Consider the following 20,929-nt stretch of genomic DNA (forward strand, 5'->3'; position numbering starts at 1 on the left):
CTGTCGCCTTGCCTCGCAGAGCTGGACCTGAATACCAAGTGTATCGTGGAGATGGAAGGGAATCAGACTGTGCTTCACCCTCCGCCTTCCAACACCAAGCAGGGAGAAAGGTAAAAAAAAAAAAAGAAAGAAAAAAAATCAAAGTTAATCGTGCTACTCATTAAAAAAAAAAACCAAAAACCCACACACCCTGTCCCAAGTTCCTGCCCCACCCTCTCCAGCTTTGGATTTTAGGCAGCAGATGGTTCGTGTGGTTTTGTTAAAGGAGCAGCAGTGCTGTAAAGTTTTTGCTCGGTGCCTTTCGAAGGCTGCGATGGAGAGGGAATGGGCTGAGGGAACAATGTGGTGGCCTCGCGCTGCAAGGGCGAGCACAAGTGTCAGTCAGGAACTGCTTCATTGGACTCGTGTTATTGGGAAATGACAATTAGACCTTTCACCCTTTCCTTGCTTCCCGAGTGGAACTGGAGGTAAACAAATGGAGCTGTGGAGGCATAAGATCACTATTGGCCTCCTGAGTTTAAAAGCTGGTTCTTGATTAACTGCTCAAAAAATAAGATATTCATTAGATAATCAATAGGATTAGGAATTACAGTGACTGTCCACAGTGTTTTCAGAAATTTCCCTTAAGTGCAGAATGCTATTGTGTTGATATAACCTGGGTTTTCATTTATGGAAACAAAAAGCAGAATTTGGATTTTCTGCTAGCAATGGTATTTTTTTTTTAAGTTTTGTTTTACTAGGTTTTAACATATTTGTATCTGTAATTGCTAGATCCTTTGTTAACTCAGTGTTATTCTCTGAAGTAGCCTATGAGAATATGCTAAAGTAATTTTGAAATCTTGCATTCAGTTATGATGCCCCAGTAAAGAATACCATTGGAAATATTCCAAAATACCAATGCACTAGACTGTAAAAATAGATCGGAACAGGAAAAGATTTTTTTCCTTTGAGGGAGTGTGGGGAAAGACAGGGAAGTGTGAGAGGAAAAGTTACATTGTATGCTTATCTCTTCAGTTACCTGTTGACTACTCAGCTTACTTGGTCTGCTGAATATATTTAATTCTAAGAAGGGTGAAATCATTTGCATGGTTATAGCCATTTTCATCTGAATGTGTTCCTACTGTTTAAGTTTTATTAAGGATATTTTTGATTGAGTTGGTAGGAGTTGTGAAGAAACTGTAGCGTGAGGATTTGGGTTTTCTCAAAGGCGATATGTCAGGTTTTCATTGTTTTCCAATAGAAAAGGTCCAAGACTTTACATGAAGACCTTCTCACATTAATCCAAATGCTGGATTGTAGCTGTAATCAAATCAATTTAACTTAAATCCAACTTGCGTTGTCTTCTGAACTGTTACTATGGCTAATGTGCTGGGCTGGGACTTGAAAGATCTGTGCTTGCTTCCTGCTTCTTTCACAGATCTTTGTGTGGTCTTCTACAAGCCTTACTGCCTCTGTGTGGCTTAGCATCCCATCTGTATAATGGAAATACTGTTTTTCTTGAGACTTCTATTTTAGAATATTCCCCCCTCTGTTTATTGAAGTGTATATATGGTGTCCATCACAACACTACTGCAATAAGAATAATATTAACTTTCTTTAAAGTGAGTGGATTTGGCAGGTATGAAACATAAAATGAATAGAGAGTTTACAATGCAAGAACAGAATCAAGTTTTAAAAATTATTGTTTCGATAAGGAGTCTAAGAGACAGATTATTTCAACAAAGAGCCTATGATGTGTGAATTTTGCTTGTTGTGCAAATTGGTCTGCAGGTGTTTAGGAAGACTATACAGTGATTCTCTGCCTTCTTAGAGCCTGTGTGGCTTGTGCTTATCTGGCTTTAATACCTGTAACATGTATATGTTCTCTTACTTAGTTTGCATTGGCTGCTGGTTCTGTGCCAAGAGTCTCATGAGTGAGTTCTGACACTTGTGTGCAACCCCACAGCCGATAGCTGTGTTGGCAGGTGATAGCTGCCCTGCTTGCAGCACACTGTGAGATTGGAATTTGGCTGTCTGTTAAATGTTTAACTTGTGTGTTGAAGGAAACAACTGTCTGACATGAACGGATTGGAAATACTTGATCAAAAATACTGCTCAGAAGTAATCTCACTGATGCAGAAATACAATTTGGATACTTTCCGTATGTGGTTGTCGTGTACAGTCTACTGAGATGCTTCATGGACTTTCTAGTGCTTTGTAACGATTCTTAATTTTTATTTAAAGTTAATCAGTTGATTTCTACATTTTTACCTAAGAGAAATAGTTTAATTTCTCATGATGAAGGATGAATTCTGCTGTTCTTCTAAGTGTACCCAAATAAAATGTCTATATAAATGGGCTCTGAATTGCTGAGTAGTTGCTGTTTGTACTTGGATTAATGCCTCAGCAGGGCTGGAGATGTCAAATGGATTTTTGGTTTTCTTTGTGTAGCTTGGTTTTATGTAGTGCAACTGGATTTTTCTTTCAGAGCAACCATGTCATTACAAAAATGATTTCACTTGTTAAAGTGATTAATTGGTCTTTTGCTACCATATTGCATTATTTTAATATTCTGTTTAGAATTGCCCTTCCCTTTTTAACCTTTTAGCTTTTTATATGGAAATTTCCTTTTTTAGCTGAATGAAAGTAGAAGTTTGTACTGCACTTCGGAATAAGAATAAGTAGCTTTCTAAAGCAAGTTTTGTTTCCAGGACTGCTTTCTTAATTGAGGTGAAGCCAAGAAGCTGTAGTTTAGGGAGGAGAAAGGGGTGGGGGTGGATTTCAGGACCATGCTCTCTGTTTGCTTTGTACTCACAGTTATAATATTAAATGTAATAACTGAATTTTCTAAAGTAAAGTTAGGTAGTGCTTTCATAGTTGTAACATTATAAGATTTGCTTTTGAAAGAATATCCAAGGTTAGGAAAATCAATTTTATTAGCTTTGTCTATTCTACAAGTATGGATTTGTTTTTGAATTAAACCTAAGTTTGGATACATGCTGTTGATCAGTCTCTAATTGTACATGTTCTAATATTAAACTTCTGAATGATTTTACATGAGCAAGTAGTGACAGTTTTACAAGCTGTGAAAAAAGCCTAAAATCCAAGCGGTGCTGTCATTTGTCCAAATATTCATCTGCTGTATTGGTGGTAAAGCAGCAAGTTATAACCCTAACTTAGAGTAGGGTTTCTAACTCCCTGTTGTAACAACTAGACTACATTGTATTCATACCTTAACAAAAAAAGCTACAAAATAGTAGCTGTTAATACAATTTGTTACAATTTGATACATTTCTTTTTGTAAGCAGCAGGCCTGTCATTTTCCATAGGCTGATGATTTTTAGGGTTCTAAACTAACAAAGAAGAAAGAGAATCTAGAAAAACCTAACAATCTGAGTCCGAAAGGTACAGGAAAACCTTCACCAATGGAAGTAATATTAGGCAGAGTTCAGAAGGGAATAGTTTTCATTAGCTGGTATCAGGTATAATCTCTGTGGTGCTGGCAAAGTTTTTGTAAGTTGATTGTTGGACTTCATACCGTTACAGGTGACCCTGTTTGGGCAGGGGGGTTGGACTAGATCTCCAGAGGTCCCTTCCAACCTTGACCATTCTGCGATTCTGTGAACCCTTGTTTTACTATTATTGGTAGCAGTAGTTTCCTTTATATTGGGCAATATGTGTATTTATGTGTTGTTTTAGTTCCCTCTCCTGTCTTCTATCCTCTTCCTCTCCCAAACTGGCATGGGTTTCCCTTTCTCCCCCAGAAATAAATGGACAACATCTTGTCTTTCTGGGAACCCTATGATTTTTGTCTGTCTTCACCTATGAATCTGAATTTCCTCTCTTGTACTAAATTATTTCTGAAATAATTATTCCAACCAATAGTCTTTCAGAAACAGGTATTACCTTTCAAAGCCAGCAGTATATCTGTCTTTCTATAAATATTTGTATCTGGTTGTTTGCAATAAGATATGGTATGAAAATATAAATACTAAATATTGTATGGAGTTAGTCTTACAAAATATTTGAGTGATTTTTTTTTAAAATAGAACTCTGACACTTCTCTCTGGGCCTGTAAAAGATTCTACTTCATATTACAGATGTTATTTTTTTTAGTATAAAAAACCAGATAGATTTTGCCAGGTGCCTCTTCTGCATTTGATTGTGAAGATATGCTTTCCCCAATCCTTGCCTTTCAGCTTCACTTTTTAAGAACATAGGATCTGAAAAGAAAAGTTTTGTTTTGGTTCCCTGACAACAGTTCTTCATGACATGATCTTTCCTTTTTTAATAAACAAAATATTTGTCTTGACTGAAATAAACAAGGAACTATGGAGACAGTAAAACTGAAATACTACTTCAACTATGTAGTTTGACTGAAACAAAAAAGAAAAATCATCTGTTGGGCAATTTATTCCATTAAGGCATAGTAGTCATGTACAAACCTGGTGTTATTAAAGATCTGGGGTCAGAAAATCAGTAAGAAGTCATCAGAGTGTGGAGCTGAATAAGAAATTGCCATTTTTCTCAGAAAGCATCTTTCTTCCTGGCTTAGTTTGTTCTTTTCTGGAAACATATTTTAAGACTTGTTTGCTCTGTCTTCTTCCTTCACCTTTTAGGTAACAGATGAATAGTGTGAATAGTGCAAAGGCCAAATGCTACTTAGGGAGAACTTTTTTTAATATTGTTAAATCGCTAAAGATTGTGGAATATATATATTTTTTGAGTTCTTTAATAAAATAGATCCCCTCCAACTTGTTCCCAGTTATTTATCCAGTTTTTGTAGGCCATGATACTTCCAAAGATTTCATTATCCCTAGATAGCTTATCCTCAAAGTCTTGTTTTTAGATAACAGCTCTGTTTCACCTTTCCCTGCTCCCCCCGCCCCATTTTCCATTGGGGAAAGCATGATTCTGAATGGTCTTTAGTAGGTAGTTGTTCATACGGGGTTTTTTTGATTTATTGCTTTGAACAGCATCAGAAGTGAAAAGGATGCTGTTGTATGGAAAGGATGTTCATTTGTGGCAATGGTCCCTGTTTTAAACTGAACCTTGTGGAAGATGACAGCTGAAATTGGACAGCTGCAAATTATTTCTGTATCTGAAGGAATGCTCGACAAGGTGGTGGCTTAGATGCATATACTCCAAATTATCATCCATCTGAGATAGATGATAAAATAACAGCATGCGGCGACCATTACCTTTGCTATAGGAAACTGTAAAAGCAAACTGACTTTGACCTCTTCCATTAGTATTCCTGTTAGGTGTCAATGTTCAGCATGTGAACTGTTAGCTTTTAATCTTTATGGAAAAGGTGTGCCTGAATTACAAAATATGTTGTTGGAAAAGGGATTTCAGAATTATTTCTGCAATGCTTTATTTCATTCATGCTTCAGGTAGGACACTAGACTCAGTTCCATAAAATTGCTGTTCTTAAATTCCACGTAATTTGAAACAAAATGAAACACACGGTATTTTGGGTTATAGGTTTGTGGCATGTTCTTTTTAAGGTGTCCTGAAGGTGTAGTAAAAGGAACAGCCATTCTTTTGTCATGTTTATAAAATCCAGACAGCTATTAGGACCTTGTGCTTTGGTCTTTAAATGGCATTGCTAAAGGAAACTGCCATTGGAGGCTGTTGGGTTTGTGGGTGAGCAGCTAGGAGTACTTAGCTGGCAGTATTTCAGAACAAAAATAGATCAAGTATTTGAAGAAAAGGAAAACCGTTCTTGGTTAATTAGGCAATCATTGCTTTGTAGCCATTCTGTACTTTTGGGTTACTGAGCATTGTGTTAAAATATTACTATGTAGAACACTGTGAAATGAGAGTTTCAGCTTTGAACCTATCCAATTTTTCTGTTGCGTGGTGTTGGAAATGTTCACACAATGGAACTTGAAAAGCTTTTTTAAAAAAGATTAGCAGGCCATTAGACATGCTTTTCTTCTGTATTTAGTAGGGGACTAAAGGAAAAGTTTTAATCTTTTGCCTTCATTGCCCCTTTGATATAATTAATAAAGACAGTTTTCATGTTTGAAAACAAAGAATTGCCTTTGCCTTGTTGTGCCTCTAGCAGGTCTATTGAATGTGCATGTGGTAAGGTTTCAGACTTCTGGTTGGAGTCGCTGTAATTTAAGAGTTTTACAAATGTCATTTTGTAAAGTATTGTAGTGCCTCTGGTGTGGCCTAGATTCAAATTTCTTCTGCATATACTTAAAAAGTCACCCTTCCCCAAAACTTTGACTCAGAGAGAAGCGGTACACACAAGCTTCCATTCAGTGAGGTCTACAAACTCCGTAGAATTGGGATGCAAATTTTTGTGTATATTTTTGGTGATAATGTGAATTCCTGCTTGGTCTCAGTTCTGCAATGCAGTATACCTAGGCTAGCATATATTATTCAGAGTGTCACTGTGATGATAGTTCTAGTAATAAGATTAGAGCTAAATCTTTAAACTGAGGAATGTACTTGCTGCCAGTGTGTTTATGAGATGTTATCAGGTTTGAAGTCCTTTATTCCTCTAAAATTGGGTGAAAACTGAGTGCCAGTAGTGGCAGTCACCTCATTGGCTGTGTTGCCAGTGGAAAGACTGTCCTTAATGGTGGGAAAGTAGTTCTTGGCTTGTTTGGCCCACACTGGGCATGGTTTGAATCTATTAAAGGAAACAGTTACTGTCGATTATAGTGAAATGTCAGCTGCTGCAGCAATGCTGAACAGATTCTGTTGTTTAACTGAATAACTTCTCTGATTGCTCAATTCCTCGTATTTTGTGTTAGGATGTCTGTTACCAGCTGCAGAATGTCTAGAAGGCTGTTAAAGGAAGTGTGAAAGTGTCTGCTGGAGACAGGGAGAATTGTACATGTTCACTAAATGCACAGACAAAGAAAAAAACCCTACTGTGTGATGATTTGCACTGCAAGAACTCAGTATCAAGTTAACTTGAGACCTGAAGCACCAAGTTAACTAAAACAGCCATGCTTTTGGCTGGAAGTAGTACTGCTGTCTCTTACGAGAGACATGGAAAGGATTTAAATTTGTTCAGTCGCTGCTATATGACTTTGATATGAAATTGGTCATCAGAGCTTGAAGTCTGTTGGAACTTGGGCTCCTGGTGCATGTCCGTATGGTCTTTCTGTGGTGTGTGACGGATATTGAATGGGAGCTGAGGGAGGAGCTTGGTGAGTTAGCAACAAGCAGGTTGAAAGTTTAGTATATGAGACAGCAAAGGCAGGAAAATGCATTGCTGACAGAAATTAAAAATCAATGACATGAGCTCAAGATATCTGTGCTGGTGAAGAGTAGGAGTTACATAAGCTATTGTCAGGGCCATGGAAAGTGTACCTTTATTTCATTTCTCTTTTTTTGGGAAAGGGGAGTGAGTGGCTTTCTGAAGCTGTTATGCTTGGTTAGTGTTAATTAGTTAAAGTTATTAGTAGTTATTAGTTATCACTAATTGATTAGTGGAGTTCTGGACTYTATTTTTGATAGTTTCCATTTAATATAAAATTTGAAGTTTTGATAAGTGAGGCTTTTTAAATTAATGAAATTCATAACCATGTCCTGAAGTAATAAATTCCTTAGTCATCAACCTCAACCTTTATTTGTCATTTTGGTACATTCTAAACAGAGATATCCTAAGTGTATATATCCTTACTGGATATACCTGCATCTTCCTTAAGTAATGTTATGTCAGTGACTTGTGAGGTGTAACCTTTTCAGTAGGAGCTAATCTGAATGTACCATCTCATCTCACGTAGATCACCATACAGCTATCATATGGTAACAAACCCTAGTCACTAATAATTTATAAGTAGTTATTCTCTATTAACTTACTTGCTACTGGAGTGTTATAGAAATAGCTCAGGACAAAGATTTATACCTCAATTACTCTTCTGACAGATTAAGTTATGAATAGATTTTAGTGCTCAGTAATGGTACTGTACTTATTTTGGGGCATATTTGCACAGTGGTGAAAAGGTGTGTTTGAAACATTGCTAGTATGCTTATGTTAGTGTATGGTAGCTAACATGGATAATAATGATGAAGACATAGCAAACAGGCTTATTGTATACTAGCAATAGAGTACATACCTATGGTCTGTTTTCTAGATGCTAGCCCACACCAAACCTATGCTGCTGCCTCTTTGCATGTAATGACAACATGGATAGTATGCTAGTACTGGCTTACTTGAAATACATGACATTATTGCCTCTTCTCTTTGCAGTGTGTGTGTATCTCAAGAATTTTAAAGCATTTTACGAGTCAAGTCACCTGCTGTGGCTGGGATGGCATGTTTACCTGTGCATGTATTTATGAAGATAGTGTTTAGTATATTAAAAACTACCAGGATGCGTTGTTAATTGTAAGCTTTATAGAAAGTCGTAGTATGATGTTGTCTAAATAATGTGATATTTTGTTTTAAAARCACATTGCTGAAGATGCCAACACTTAAATGCTTGTTTCCTTAAAATCTATTGTACTAGAGAATATTTTAGATTTGCAAGCAACATGAAAGAACATACATGATTTCCCATTTATTGAGCTTACAGTTATTGTTCCTCAGTCTCTTTTCATGCATTAACATAAATTCCAAGTCAGTAGTGCTCAAAAGCCTCCAATGGGATTAAACTTCTACACTAAGGCTTCAAAATTCTGAATCTGTTTCCTGAGCTGCTAGAATAATTTTCCAAGCAATATATGTAAGCATGTGGAGGTGTCTGTTTTGCCTAATATTTGTCGTATGATGACAAGGAGCAGTAGATCTTAAATAAGAAACTACAGTAGTTGGCACTTCTTCCCACACAAGTTCTGCTTTTCTTCTGCCTTCATGGTTAAAATTAAATCACCTGCAGTGTAGCTGAGAAGGTCTTTCTTGGATTGGGTGTGATGGAAGGCAAAGTTTCTTATCTGCAAAATTAATGGATTTGTACAGTGACTTGCAGTGGTTATAATGTGGATTTTAATACATCTGAATTCTTATTTTGTTGAATTTTACTTCAAAATCAATTTTATTTTGTGATCCAAAAGCCAAGGCTTGTTTTACACTAGATGACTTTTAGCTGAAGATAAGTCAACAGAGCATTCCAGTGGAGGTACAGAGCATGCTGGTAGAAGTTTTCTACTGACAAAGATGCTTTACTTCCCTGAATGAGAAGCATTCTGGTCTACTCTGGAAAGCTTCTTTGTCAACATGTGTTGATGTGATTTTTTTTTTTTAAATTATGCAATATGATGTAAGCTTGAAGTGCTCCAGATTTGTGTTGGCTGAGTAGCGACCTCCCTGAATGATGCAAGTCCTAAGCGTTTTGATATTTTTTTGATWTTTTTTTTTTTCCTTCCTGTCATGCCATGCTGTCATTCCGTTTTGTGCTCATTCCTTTAGACTTAAATCTGTTTTTGGAAGATTTTGTCCAATGAAACCAGGCTGAAACATAAATCAGCCATTTGGTGCAATAAAATAAATGTTTGTTTATTTTGTGTACACAACTGAAGAGGTTAATGCATTAGTTACATATCCTCTGAATGCTCAGCAAGTAGTTAGATTTGAATGTCTTTATAAAGAGAACTTGGAGGTTATATAATGGAGTAAGAGCAGAAACCACTTGCGGTCTCCAGCAATTTGCTATTGCACTGTACTGAGATAAAAAGATGGTTCTGAAGATGCAGTTAGAAGCGTATCACAGAACTTGGGCCATTTTGGTTTTGCCATTTTGGAGCTTCTTAACATGACCACAGCTGATAAGCTATTCTGGAACAAACTATACAGAAAACAATCTGGCATTTTCCATAGTTCTCATTAAACTTAAAAGAGGAAAGTTTTTGATAGTTCTTTCTTCTGATGCAAATCTAATCCTTGTCTCTGTCCTGCATGTGTTCTTGATTGGAATGTCCTTGAGAAATGCTACTTCAGCATCTGTGGAGAAGCTGACACATAAGGAAATGCTGAAGATGGCTCATTAATGGATTTGCTGCTGACACGGTAGAATATATGGAAAGGATACTTAGGGACCAGAATTGAAAGGATAAGGAAAGGTAGAAGTGAGATACAGAAATGGATGCTCAACAGTATGATGAAACTCCTCAAACAATGCAGATGCTGGAAAAAAAAATTGGTATCCCATAAGCTTTTCTCCCATCCTATTGAAAATGTTGTGCATGAGAAACTGGCAGTCTTTGAGGCAATGCTGCATTCTTCAATGTGTACCCTGGTTAAGATCCAAATTGAAAACAAAAAGGAAAATGAGTTCAGGTACACAGACCATTGAACACTGGACAGCTTGCCTTGCAAGTCAAGAACTTCCAAATACCCAGTGTTTTTGTTGTTTGAGGTGTTTATAACATTGCAGTTAAGTTCGCATGTTATGTTCCTAAATTTGTTTGCATGGTTGTAATATATTTTTAATATTGAATTTCTCTCATATATTGCATTAAACATCTGTCATGATTGGAAATCTGTGTGTAAACTGGCTGTGAAATAATTCACTCAAAAGAAACACTTGTATGTCAGTCAAAAAGACAATTAAAAGGTTTTTAAAGATACAGCACTTAAGTGTTCTCTTAAGGTTTTGCTCTGCAACCAGTATCTTGATATTTTTATTTACCGTTTTTAAGAATGCAGTGGATGTTCTGTCCCTCAGATCCTCACAGATAGCTTTACATATGTTTTGAGGAATGTGGTCCACCTTATTGAAATTTCAGCAGCAACTGCTCATTGCAGAATGACATCTTGCAACTTTGTGCTAGTTTAAACACAGAAGTGCAGATCCCCAATGTTGAGGTGACTGAAKGTTCTCAGCATTTTGCAATTCTAGTATGTTTTCCGAGCTACTGTTCTTCTGCTGTATGGTTTTACCCACGTTATCGGTTGCTGTTTTAGAATTTAAGTTACCTGAGTAAGAAAGAAATTTCATGGCTTGTCTGCAAGACTGACTCAAGTAGACTTTGGAAATACTCTTGCACTCACATGATCAATGTGTAAATGTGTTTCAAGAAAATCACTCCAAACCAATTCATCTTAATCTTTCATCCTTTGTCAAAAAGGATGGTGTAGGATTTCTGGAGGTTCTTACTGTTTTAAAAGTGGAATTTTAAATGCTTACATTTTTCTCAATTTTTCTGCATCTTCATCATAGTTCAGAGAAGACAGAGGCAAGTAAGCTAATGGCATAAGTGACCTCTTGTCTATTTGCCTTTGTTGTGATTAAAAAAGAGGAAAATAAATGCAAAGTCTTTCTCTTTATACTTTGAAATGAGATACTATTCTAAAAGATATTGCATAATTAAATTTTGAAGGTAGATTTTTTTCATCAGCAGTGATATAAATGAAAGATATTTAAAATGTTAATGATAATATGCAGTTGTGTTATGTAGGAAAAGGAAGAAAAATCAAACTAATTTAGAGTTCGTTTTCTTATTTTTAAGAAACATTCATGCCATTGTTTAAGACTGATAACTTAAGAGTCTGACAATCTGTTGGCTAGAAGCTATAATGAGCAATGTCAGAATTTGGTAAAGCTCAATGTGAGCGTTTGGTTAGCCTAGGAAACTTTTTTTTTTTCCAAATAGCAGTGGAAAAGCTGCGTATTTGAAATCCTGTTAAAATTATCATTTTACTTTACATCTAAAATATGAGGTAAATATAGAATTCCCTAAAGAAAGCTTGCTGTAAATGGAAAGAGAAGAGGGTACTACGTGCTTTTTTTTGTTTGTTTTTCTCTTAAAAATCTATATTGGGCAATTCTTGAGTCTTTTCAAAATCATTCTACAACTTTTATTTTTTTTTAACTTTGCTTTTCCATATGAAGCAGGTCGCTTCTTTGCTTCGGTACTGTTGGTCTAAGAGTGTCTGACAAAGAATACTTACTTTAGCTGCAGCTTCCCCCCTTTTCTTTCTACTCTTGCTCTTTTACTTTCAGGTCTGAGTTTGCAGATGTAGTAGTTGAAAATAAATTGTGAACTGGTCTGGAGTAACTAATGAGAAAATGTGACTTTTAGTCTTTTTTTTTGGAGTAGAACTGCTATTTAAGCAGAAAGGAGACAGCTGAGTCCTTATTGTATTGAAAGTTGCTGAGAACTGCTGCTGCTGACTTTTAGTAAAATTACTTGTGATGATGTCCAGAGTGGGAAAGCTATACTAGAAAGTTCATGTGATAAATTTCATTTGAAAAGAGTTTTGAATTTAATTCTGCATTTGTCAAACCTGAATTTTGTTTGCTGTTTTGCTACTAGCCTACTTTGCTCCTTCATATTCTCAGTTTAACTTTTCTAACAAAAACCTGCTGACCTCACTACTGCTATTTGCCTTCTCAGATCACTAATTAATATAATGCCTGTCAGAGTTCAGAAACTTTCATATTACTTTCCACAATGCTGCAAATCGACCTACTTATTCTGAACCTTTCTTCTTCCTTAACATATGACTTTTCACACTCCTGTAAGAATTTTTGCCAACATTTTAAGAGATCACATGTATTTCTACTTTCTCTTCTAGCTTGTATTTGCATAACTGTATTCAGTATGCAGGCAAATTTCTAGGTAGGTAGTCTAGGCTGTGGGTTATTTATGGCAGAGATAATTAGCTGAGTTGCAGCTCCTGAAACAGAAGTATTGCCTTTCTGTCGCATGGACCTTTAGCAGATAAGCCTGGCAAGGCCTCGCTGTCTCCCATGCAGGGTCAGTTCAGAAGTCTCAATGCTGGACTTGCAACCAGGATGCACAATGCAAGTATTGGGCAACTGTGGATGGCAAGCTTGCATCTAGCAAGACTTCGTTAGCTTGTGCTCAGTGCTAATTCTGTTGTACCTGGTGTTTGTGACTGTCCCTGTGAACTTGGAAATGGGAGAGGGTGGCAATGATGGTGATCCCTAGCAGTGCTAGGGACAGGAAGGGGCAAAAGTAGGCAGGTGTGGGCTTCCGCTGCTGTTCTACTAGTTCTGATGCAGTACAGAATGAGCACGTGTTCAAATAATGAGCCCAAGCTAATGAGGTCTCCTAAAACTCAGAGTGTGGGAACTCACTGTCCAGAGACACCCAGTTGGCTCTGTAGTGTTGATTCTGTGACTGGGTATGTCTGCAACACACTCCCTAGTGTACACCATGTAATCTGAGATTTTTCCATTATCAAGAGTTTCAGCCTACACTCATCATGAGTAATAGCGTTGACTGTAGATTACAACACAGATGGTTCTAAATACAACTACAGAGCTATGTATTAACATTTTAAGTAGAATTTGAACTTCTTCATTAACTATTAAAAACAAAGCAGKTGAAATACTTTACTGCAAAACAGGGTTAGACTCCCATTTTTCTTAGATAAGCTTATTGACCTTACTGATCTAGTTGAATGTCAAATTTAAAGCTTGGGTATTTGCTGTACCAGGAAGAGTGTTCAGTAGAAAAGAATAAGTTTTTCACTGTTTGTTCTAGTCCRTGAGAGAGAGAATCTCCATTCCGTTACTGCAGTACGGGATCGTTTGCACACACTTCGTATCCCATTACAGAAACCTAGACCTCGGTTCTTTAACTGGCTCTGAGCAGCTGCCAGCATGGGCCACAAAATGTGCTTCAGTCTCTGGGTTAGCATGCGGATGGCTGGGCCCAGTAGCCAAGCTTGACTTACTAGCATTCAGGATGTTTAAACATATACAACTCATCTTTATACTAAACCTCATGGTTTCTGTGAAAACATATCTGCAGATAGAAGCTTATGCCTTTCTCTGTTTTTATTTGATTTCATCCTTTCTTCTTCCTCTACCTTTCTTCCTCCTGACCTTCTGCATTCCCCCATGCTCTGTAGGATATTATTTAAAATGTTGTATCTCTAGAAATGACAGCATATTAGAATCAAGAGATTGAGCGCTATTGGCAACTCCCAGCAGTGCTCTGCTGCTTATTCTGAATTGTAAGCTTTGTTTAAATGTAATCTCTTTTGCAGTTAGTACTGCAACAAGTGCATGTTGCTTGTCTCAGCTCCTTTTGTCTTTCTGTGCCTCGCTGTTCTACTAGTAACTTACCTGTAGTATTCACTGACAGTGCTTCTTTCCTTTCATCAACTTCTTTGTTATATTTTCTGTATACTGAATGCTAAAAATCTCTGCTGTTCYGAAACTTGTCAGGGCTTGACATCTTGATTTCATTGTAGGATGACCGTGCTTTCTAATTTAGTTTCTTGTTTTGTTTTTCAGCTTCATCAAGACAAATCTTATAAGGGAATAATTTTTCTATTTTTCAAATGCAACTGTGTTCAGCATGCTGCTGCTGAATTGGAGCTAGAAAGCCCAGCTTGCTGGTGTAAACCCCAGTGGATTTCTGCACGGCGACACAGGCTCCCATGTTCTCAAATTCTCCCTCCCTTAACTTGCAGTGCTCCTTTGCTCATGGTATCCTGCAGCAGTGTTTCCAGGCTGTGGCTGTGCCTTCATTTGGTACCTGGGCAGGTGCTCTCCACCATTTGAAAGTGTCTGTGCGCACTCTCTGTTTCTAGACATTAGCTGGTCTTATCACCAGTTTTTGCCTTTGTTTTGCACCTGAGCTAATAAACCTGGTTGGACTCTGTGTCTGCTTTTGTCTGTCACACAATAATGCTGCAGCATGGATAAAATTCTCCCAGGCAGTGGTAGTGGGAGCATACTTCAAACAATTAATACCTTTCAGTATAATAATACTGTAGTGTTCCATGCTCTGTAAACAAATATTCCTAAATTGAATTATGGATATAAAATTGGCTGCGCAGTCTGAGACCACAGCTCAAAAAACATTTTGAGGGGATAATGCCATTGGCTGCCAGCCAAGAAGGAAAAAAAATTCATGGAAGATATGAATAAGAATGAACAATTTGAAATAAAGAATGATTAACATATCTTTTAAAAAAATTTTGAACTATAGGTAAACTTTGGGCTATTCTAGTAAGATTCCATTGAGAATATTACATGTTGATTGGGCATGTTATGTTTAAATGTAAAAGTGCATCTGGAGAAAAACAGAATTTTTAAGTGAACAGCTATTTACTGACAGCTGTAAAGCTGTTAGTCAGAGTTCAGGACAGCTCTGCTTATGTATTTTTTAGAAGTTCATGTGTGATGTTATCTGCCATCAAGAAACAGAAGAGTTACGTAATCTAGGAAATCTCTTTGGGAAGGTGATTATGATCACGGATTAACTTTGACCACACTGTCTCAAGAATTTGGTATCAAAATTACTTGGCTCATCTGTATAAATATTTTTTTTCTCTTTTGTCTGTAAACTATTATAAGATCCAAAAAGATGCAAACCCAGATTTTTGTTAATAATAGTCATCTGGAATTTAGAGGCTAGTTTCTGAATCTCCTTACTTCCTGTTGTTGAAATGTCATCCTTAATTGTGTTTGTATTGTCAGCCACCATGTCCTGTGGAGCTTAACCCTTGTGGATGAGTTGGAAAGGAGCAGATTTGTCAACCTTTCCTTAGCAGCTTTGAGTCTGAGAATAGAATACTAATTTTGCTACCAAAGTCAGAATGTCAATGCAAATTTGTAGGGCAAGGTCTGTGTAGTGAGAAGACAGTTGATCTCAGCTAGTCAGTTTTCAAAGCAAAGTTTATCTTTAAGTTAATCTGATAGATGACTATTTCAAGTGGATTACTGTGTTTTTAGAGAGCAGTATGTGGAATAAATTGATGAGCAGAGGTTTGGTATGGCAGGTGAAATGTGAAAGAAGTTATGGAAGTAGTTGGACTGGGCATGCTTGTGTGAAATGCTGGTCTTCTAGGGAATGGGATAGGCCTGAGCTGAAAATTAAAATAGGTTTTTAATGCTTTTACGATTACATTTTAAATTGTTTTTGGTATCATAGGCTTCAAAAATTTAAATCCCTCTTTTCAGAGTTGCTAAGTTTACAGACAGAAGAAAAGAATCTAGAGATTTTAGTAAGTAAATGTAGTAAGTCAGAGGTATCTGTAGGTTGCACCACAATTGTATACAAGTTTTGCTTTCAAAAGATTGTAACAGTGGGGCATTGCTTTCTTTTTTCTAATATTTGACATAATGCTTTCGAAGTGGAGATATAAAATAGCTCATGTTTTCTGCCCCTGTTCCAGACTTGCCTTTTCAGAGTTTCTGAGCACTTGGTACTCTCATAAACTCAAAGGAAGAAGAAAATGATCAGTTCTGAGAATGTTCTTGCTGTCAGTAGGACACTTCTCATTGTGTTCCCAATTTCCTTGAACAAAGTGTTCCAGTTTTCTATATACCGTCAATTACAAGTAATTATTGTGGCAAATTAGAGTTTGGCTGGGTTTTCTTTTTGAAAGTCAAAGTTATCATCATGTCTATTGTAATCTAATAATTCTGTATATGGCAGATCTGACCTGAAGTTCTGCTTCTGAGGAAGGGAAGTGTATTGTGCATCTCCATGGTGAACATTAGAGTTCAAAAGATCAAGGTATAAATGAGTGCTGGAATTCAATGAGAAACATGTGCAAAATTGTCTTATTCATTTATAGGTTACATATTGGAATATCTTTCACATAACCTTGAAAAATGAATTACGGCATTGCAAAGGGCTTAAAATAATTGGTCAAAGGAGCAAAGAAATTACAGTCCTTTCATCATGCAGCTCCTCTGAGCGCATTGCAAGAGTATGAGGGAGAACATATGCCTTCTGCTTAATTCTTTTTCAAGCACCTGCGGAGGTGAAATACTACATTCTCTCAGGTATAAATTCAGTTCACAAATTGCTTCAGGAGACTTGTCTGGTAGGTGCACATACAGTATCAAATAAGGTTTTTTCCTGATATTCTTCTCATTGCAACATACTAATAGTCATCAGTATAAAATAACACTTTTTTTTTTTTTTTTAAGAATAGATACCAGCTAATTTTAATTAATTTGGAGTAGCTTTTTAGTTTACATATTACTAGAAGGAAGCCTGGACCTCCAAGCTATTTTGTGTATCAATGTTAATTTAAAGTCTAAAGCCACAAAAAGGACCAAGTAGCAATGTACAAATTAAATGAAATTGTTGCTTTAAGATGGTGTTTCTTTTACTTCTGTACAAGTAACACGAGCTATCTTAAACCTCTGTAGGCCAGGCAAAGTTAACTACCTTGCAGTTGCTGTGTGCAGACAGCTACTGTGGCTCAGCTAATTCTTGGTAACTTGATTTTGGGTCTGAGCTTATTGAAAATACTGAGATACAGAAAATTAATGGTTGTCTACAACCATTACCATACAGAATATGATAAATTATGCAGGGATAATATCTGTGAAGAAAATATTCTTTGAAGGCACTTTATGTAGTGAGCACTAAGTTTACATAATGTTAAATCTTTTCACTTGTAGGGCCTCTAATCTTCCTCTTCCTCCCCTTCCCTGCTCCCCGCCCCCCAATGTTATTGGCTGATTTTGGATACCTGTGGTTACTGTAGCTTCATATTTAATATGATGATCATCATAGCTCCCCAAATCATAATACAGAAAATGAATACTCATTTTTATTATATTAGAGTTTTTCATTGTTAAAATCCCAGCGTTAGTCTTTTACTGACTGATTGCATCTTGTATTTTGATGTTGCATAAAAATCTGTTGTAGCTGACATGTTTATGTTAGATTGAAGCTTCTCCTTCTTTCTTGGGGTTGCTTAGGCGATTGTATATTACTTTTTTGTGGGGGGGGTRTGTTCATTAAGAGGAGAGTTGAGAAATGTACGGATGAAAGCTGGCAAACTTGGCTGGTCCTCTGATGGAGGTGCTGTCTTCCTTCTGTTTCCATACCTACAAAATAGACATGCTGTCGTTTTTCAGACTGCACTTTGCCTGTGTTTGTAAGGCATATAGAAAGAAACATCTATTGCATAACAAATTTTAACTGACATTTGTTTCTAGTGTTGGTAGCATTTTTAATAAAAAGAAAGATGAATTTTTAGGAGGCATTGCAAGGGAACCCCATGTAAGAGGTCAATCAGTTCTTGGTCTCAGTGCAGATTTGTCAGACAATTCCATATAATAGCTTAAAATTAAATGTTTTTGAGATAATTGAAGTTAAAAAAAGTGAGATCAGATTGATCTGGAGTATATTTATCAACTCATTAAACTCTTACTTTCAAACAGTCCTCTGAGCTTTACACCTTGTCCCCGACCTTTTATACTACATAAAGGGGCAAGAACTGACTCACCAGACAGTCTGTTCTTCTGCAGGCTGCTCCCTGGATGTCTGCAGGTGCAGACAGAATGGCTGGATGAACAGTATCGTTTACATACACCTTGTTGCCTTTTTCCAAATATCCTGTTGCCCCTTACCTGTCATGTAAGTGGAAGTCTTCCTGCCCAGTAGGCCAACCTTACTTCTGCTCTCCAGACATGGAAAAATTACAAAGAATCCATTTTTATAAATGAAACTGTACTGTTCTTATTACTAATGTTCATTTATTGGACTGGGGCCTACTGGTATATGGAAAAAAGTCAAATTGTGGTAGTATTCTAGATTCAAGGTATACAATATAGAAATTTGTTTTCCTAGTCTCAGTAGTCAGTGATATTTCTTGTTACAGTAGGTGGGACTTGCAGACAGGAATAGTCTAAACTGGATGTGTTCCTTTTCATTTTGCATAAACTGGTAGTCACTTCTGCCATTCTTTTGCTCCTACAGTGCAACTTACTGAGGAATGGAGGTTGCAGGCTTTATTTACAGAAAGTTGAACTGAGTTTTAAACAACAAATTTAGGGATTGGACTGGATGACCTTGAACTCAAAAGTGTGATCAGATGTTGCTTTGCACATCACCTGAAGTGACTTCGGAAGCTACTACCCTTCAGCTGTTTATTACTGTGTCCTGATAGCAAATTTCAGTGTTAAGTAAAACAGCCTTGCAAGCTTGAGGAAACAAGATAGGCCTTTCCTTTTGCCTTTGACTGTCCTGTGCTTATCCTCTTACTGGATTGTCTGGTGAGGTAACTCAGCCTCCTTTCTGTAGTGCAGAAGTCTTTTGCCTCCTGCAGAGTCCAACATCAGCTGCCTTGGACAGAACCGAGCCAGTGGCTGCCCTGCTCTGGGCCTTTGGTGTGGGGAATTGTGCCAAATGGAAAACGTCTTTTGTCTTCAAGGCCTGCACTAAGAACTACACCTATTGCCTTTTCTTTCCCTGAGGCTGTGCCTCAGGGTGCTAGTGGGGTGGATATTAGCCAGTCAGGTGGAGTGTAGTGTGAACACTTAAAAAATGAATGGTTTCATCTGAGTTACAAAATGGAATTTCATAGGTTTGAGAAGTATGTGACAATCCATTTTAGTAACCATTTGTAGAATATTTAACATACTTTTGCTTTTCTCTTTTTCTTGGTAACTATTGAGATTTTCACTCCTATTTTGTTCAGAATTTGTTTTCTACAGTAATTTGTGTTGTTCTTTAGAGAAGCTCTCTAATCAGTTTCCTTAAAATGCTCCCCTCTGTAGGGACAACAAATTAGTTGGTTTATTTTCCAGAGTAGGTATGCTGGAACTGGCAAGTCCCTCCAGGGCAAAGTAACATTTAATTTATTGGTGATCTTCGCCTTTCTGACTTCTGTTTTCATCTTTGCTCTTAGGGTTTACTTGCCTTTTTCAGGAACCTGCTCTAATCTCAGGTAGTTTGATAGTGCTTCTTAAGTGAATGATTAAAAAGCAGGTAACTGGTCAGTCACTTCTCCAGAGGGGATGTTATCACTTTCATTGCTCCGTTTTCCTTCCTTCCCAGGTCAAAGTTCCTCGAGCTTTGGAGTAGAGTAGTTTACCACATGGTTCCTAAATCTTAAAGGTCAGTGAATGAAGTTCTTTAAATACTTGACTGTTTGCCAAAACAACTAGAAGGAAAATGTTAATACTGATACCCTCCTTTTTTTCCTCACAAACTATTTGGGATATATTCCCAGATTGGTTAGCAGGTTTAAATTAAAAAATAAATAAATAAAAATCTTTGTTTCAAGTGTCTAATACAAATCTGAAAGAGGCTTCCTCGGTAGATTTTAGAAGAAATATAAAAATCATTGCCTGTATTGGAGAAGTGGCATAGTAAGCCATTTTAGGCTTTAAGCTTGTTTTATCAAGATTATTCTGAGGAAATAAAACATAACAGCAGTCATGAATGCCTATGTGTTCTTCACAGAAATAGCTCAAAATTTTAAAAGCTTTCAATAATTGTGTGTATTTATGTGGCAGGTTATAAGTTCTTATAAGTCAGATATGAATTTTGATTTTTTCCACAAGTGGCACAGCACTTTATATCCTTAAGCTGTTTAATCCTCAACGAGTATTTGGACCTATAAGTAAAATAACATATGTTATCAGTTCAAAAAAACCCACTAAAATATTTTATTGGACCTGGTCATCTTCAGTAGAGGTGCCTACTTTGGACAATGAAGTGTAATTAATCTACTGAATAATATTTTTTTTTAACAAAAGGCAGAAAACTATTAGTGATATAGTGGAATATAAATGGAAGCAAATGCAGGACCCACTTGGAGTCACAAATATGCACTTTTATAAATGAAATAATGAAGATAGCTGATAGATGTGCTTAAGTAATGAATTTGCTTGAARTAAACAGATAAACAGTAAACAGATTTTTTTCAACAACAAATTTTGCTTTTCATATTCTTAGGTCACTGCTCCCTTAGTCAGATTATTAGTGAATTTCAAACACAGATTGAAATTTTGATATGCGTTTTAGTTTTAAATATGACAGTAGGTAGAATTTCAGTGCAAGGGGACAACTCATTTGCTGAGTTGAAGTGGCAAATTCAAATATATACAAAAAAATATTCTGAGTTGCCCTTGTAAAGTATAAGATGGTTAATTAACCTTTCCTTTTTTTGTTGTGCATGTCTATCAGCTAGGACCACCCCTTCTAACACTAGTTTTTGCTTTGGTATGTGTCTGCCCTGTGTATTTGAGCTCAACAGTTTATTGAAAGATAAGAATCATAAATGACTTGGAAATACAGAAAATCG

The 20,929-nt window shown here is 36.7% G+C and overlaps 1 protein-coding gene across 1 annotated transcript in view; it reads left to right on the forward strand.

Annotated features, from left to right (window-relative positions):
- KIF13A (kinesin family member 13A) overlaps positions 1-20,929 on the forward strand; it is a 122,321-nt gene that overhangs the window by 483 nt on the left and 100,909 nt on the right. Inside the window, exon 2 of the mRNA XM_026059514.1 lies at positions 20-110. Coding sequence (XP_025915299.1) covers positions 20-110 — 91 coding nt within the window. The remainder of the gene's footprint in view (positions 1-19; positions 111-20,929) is intronic.

Source organism: Apteryx rowi, unplaced genomic scaffold (genome assembly GCF_003343035.1).
Source record: "Apteryx rowi isolate R43461 unplaced genomic scaffold, aptRow1 scaffold_159, whole genome shotgun sequence".
NCBI lineage: Eukaryota > Metazoa > Chordata > Aves > Apterygiformes > Apterygidae > Apteryx > Apteryx rowi.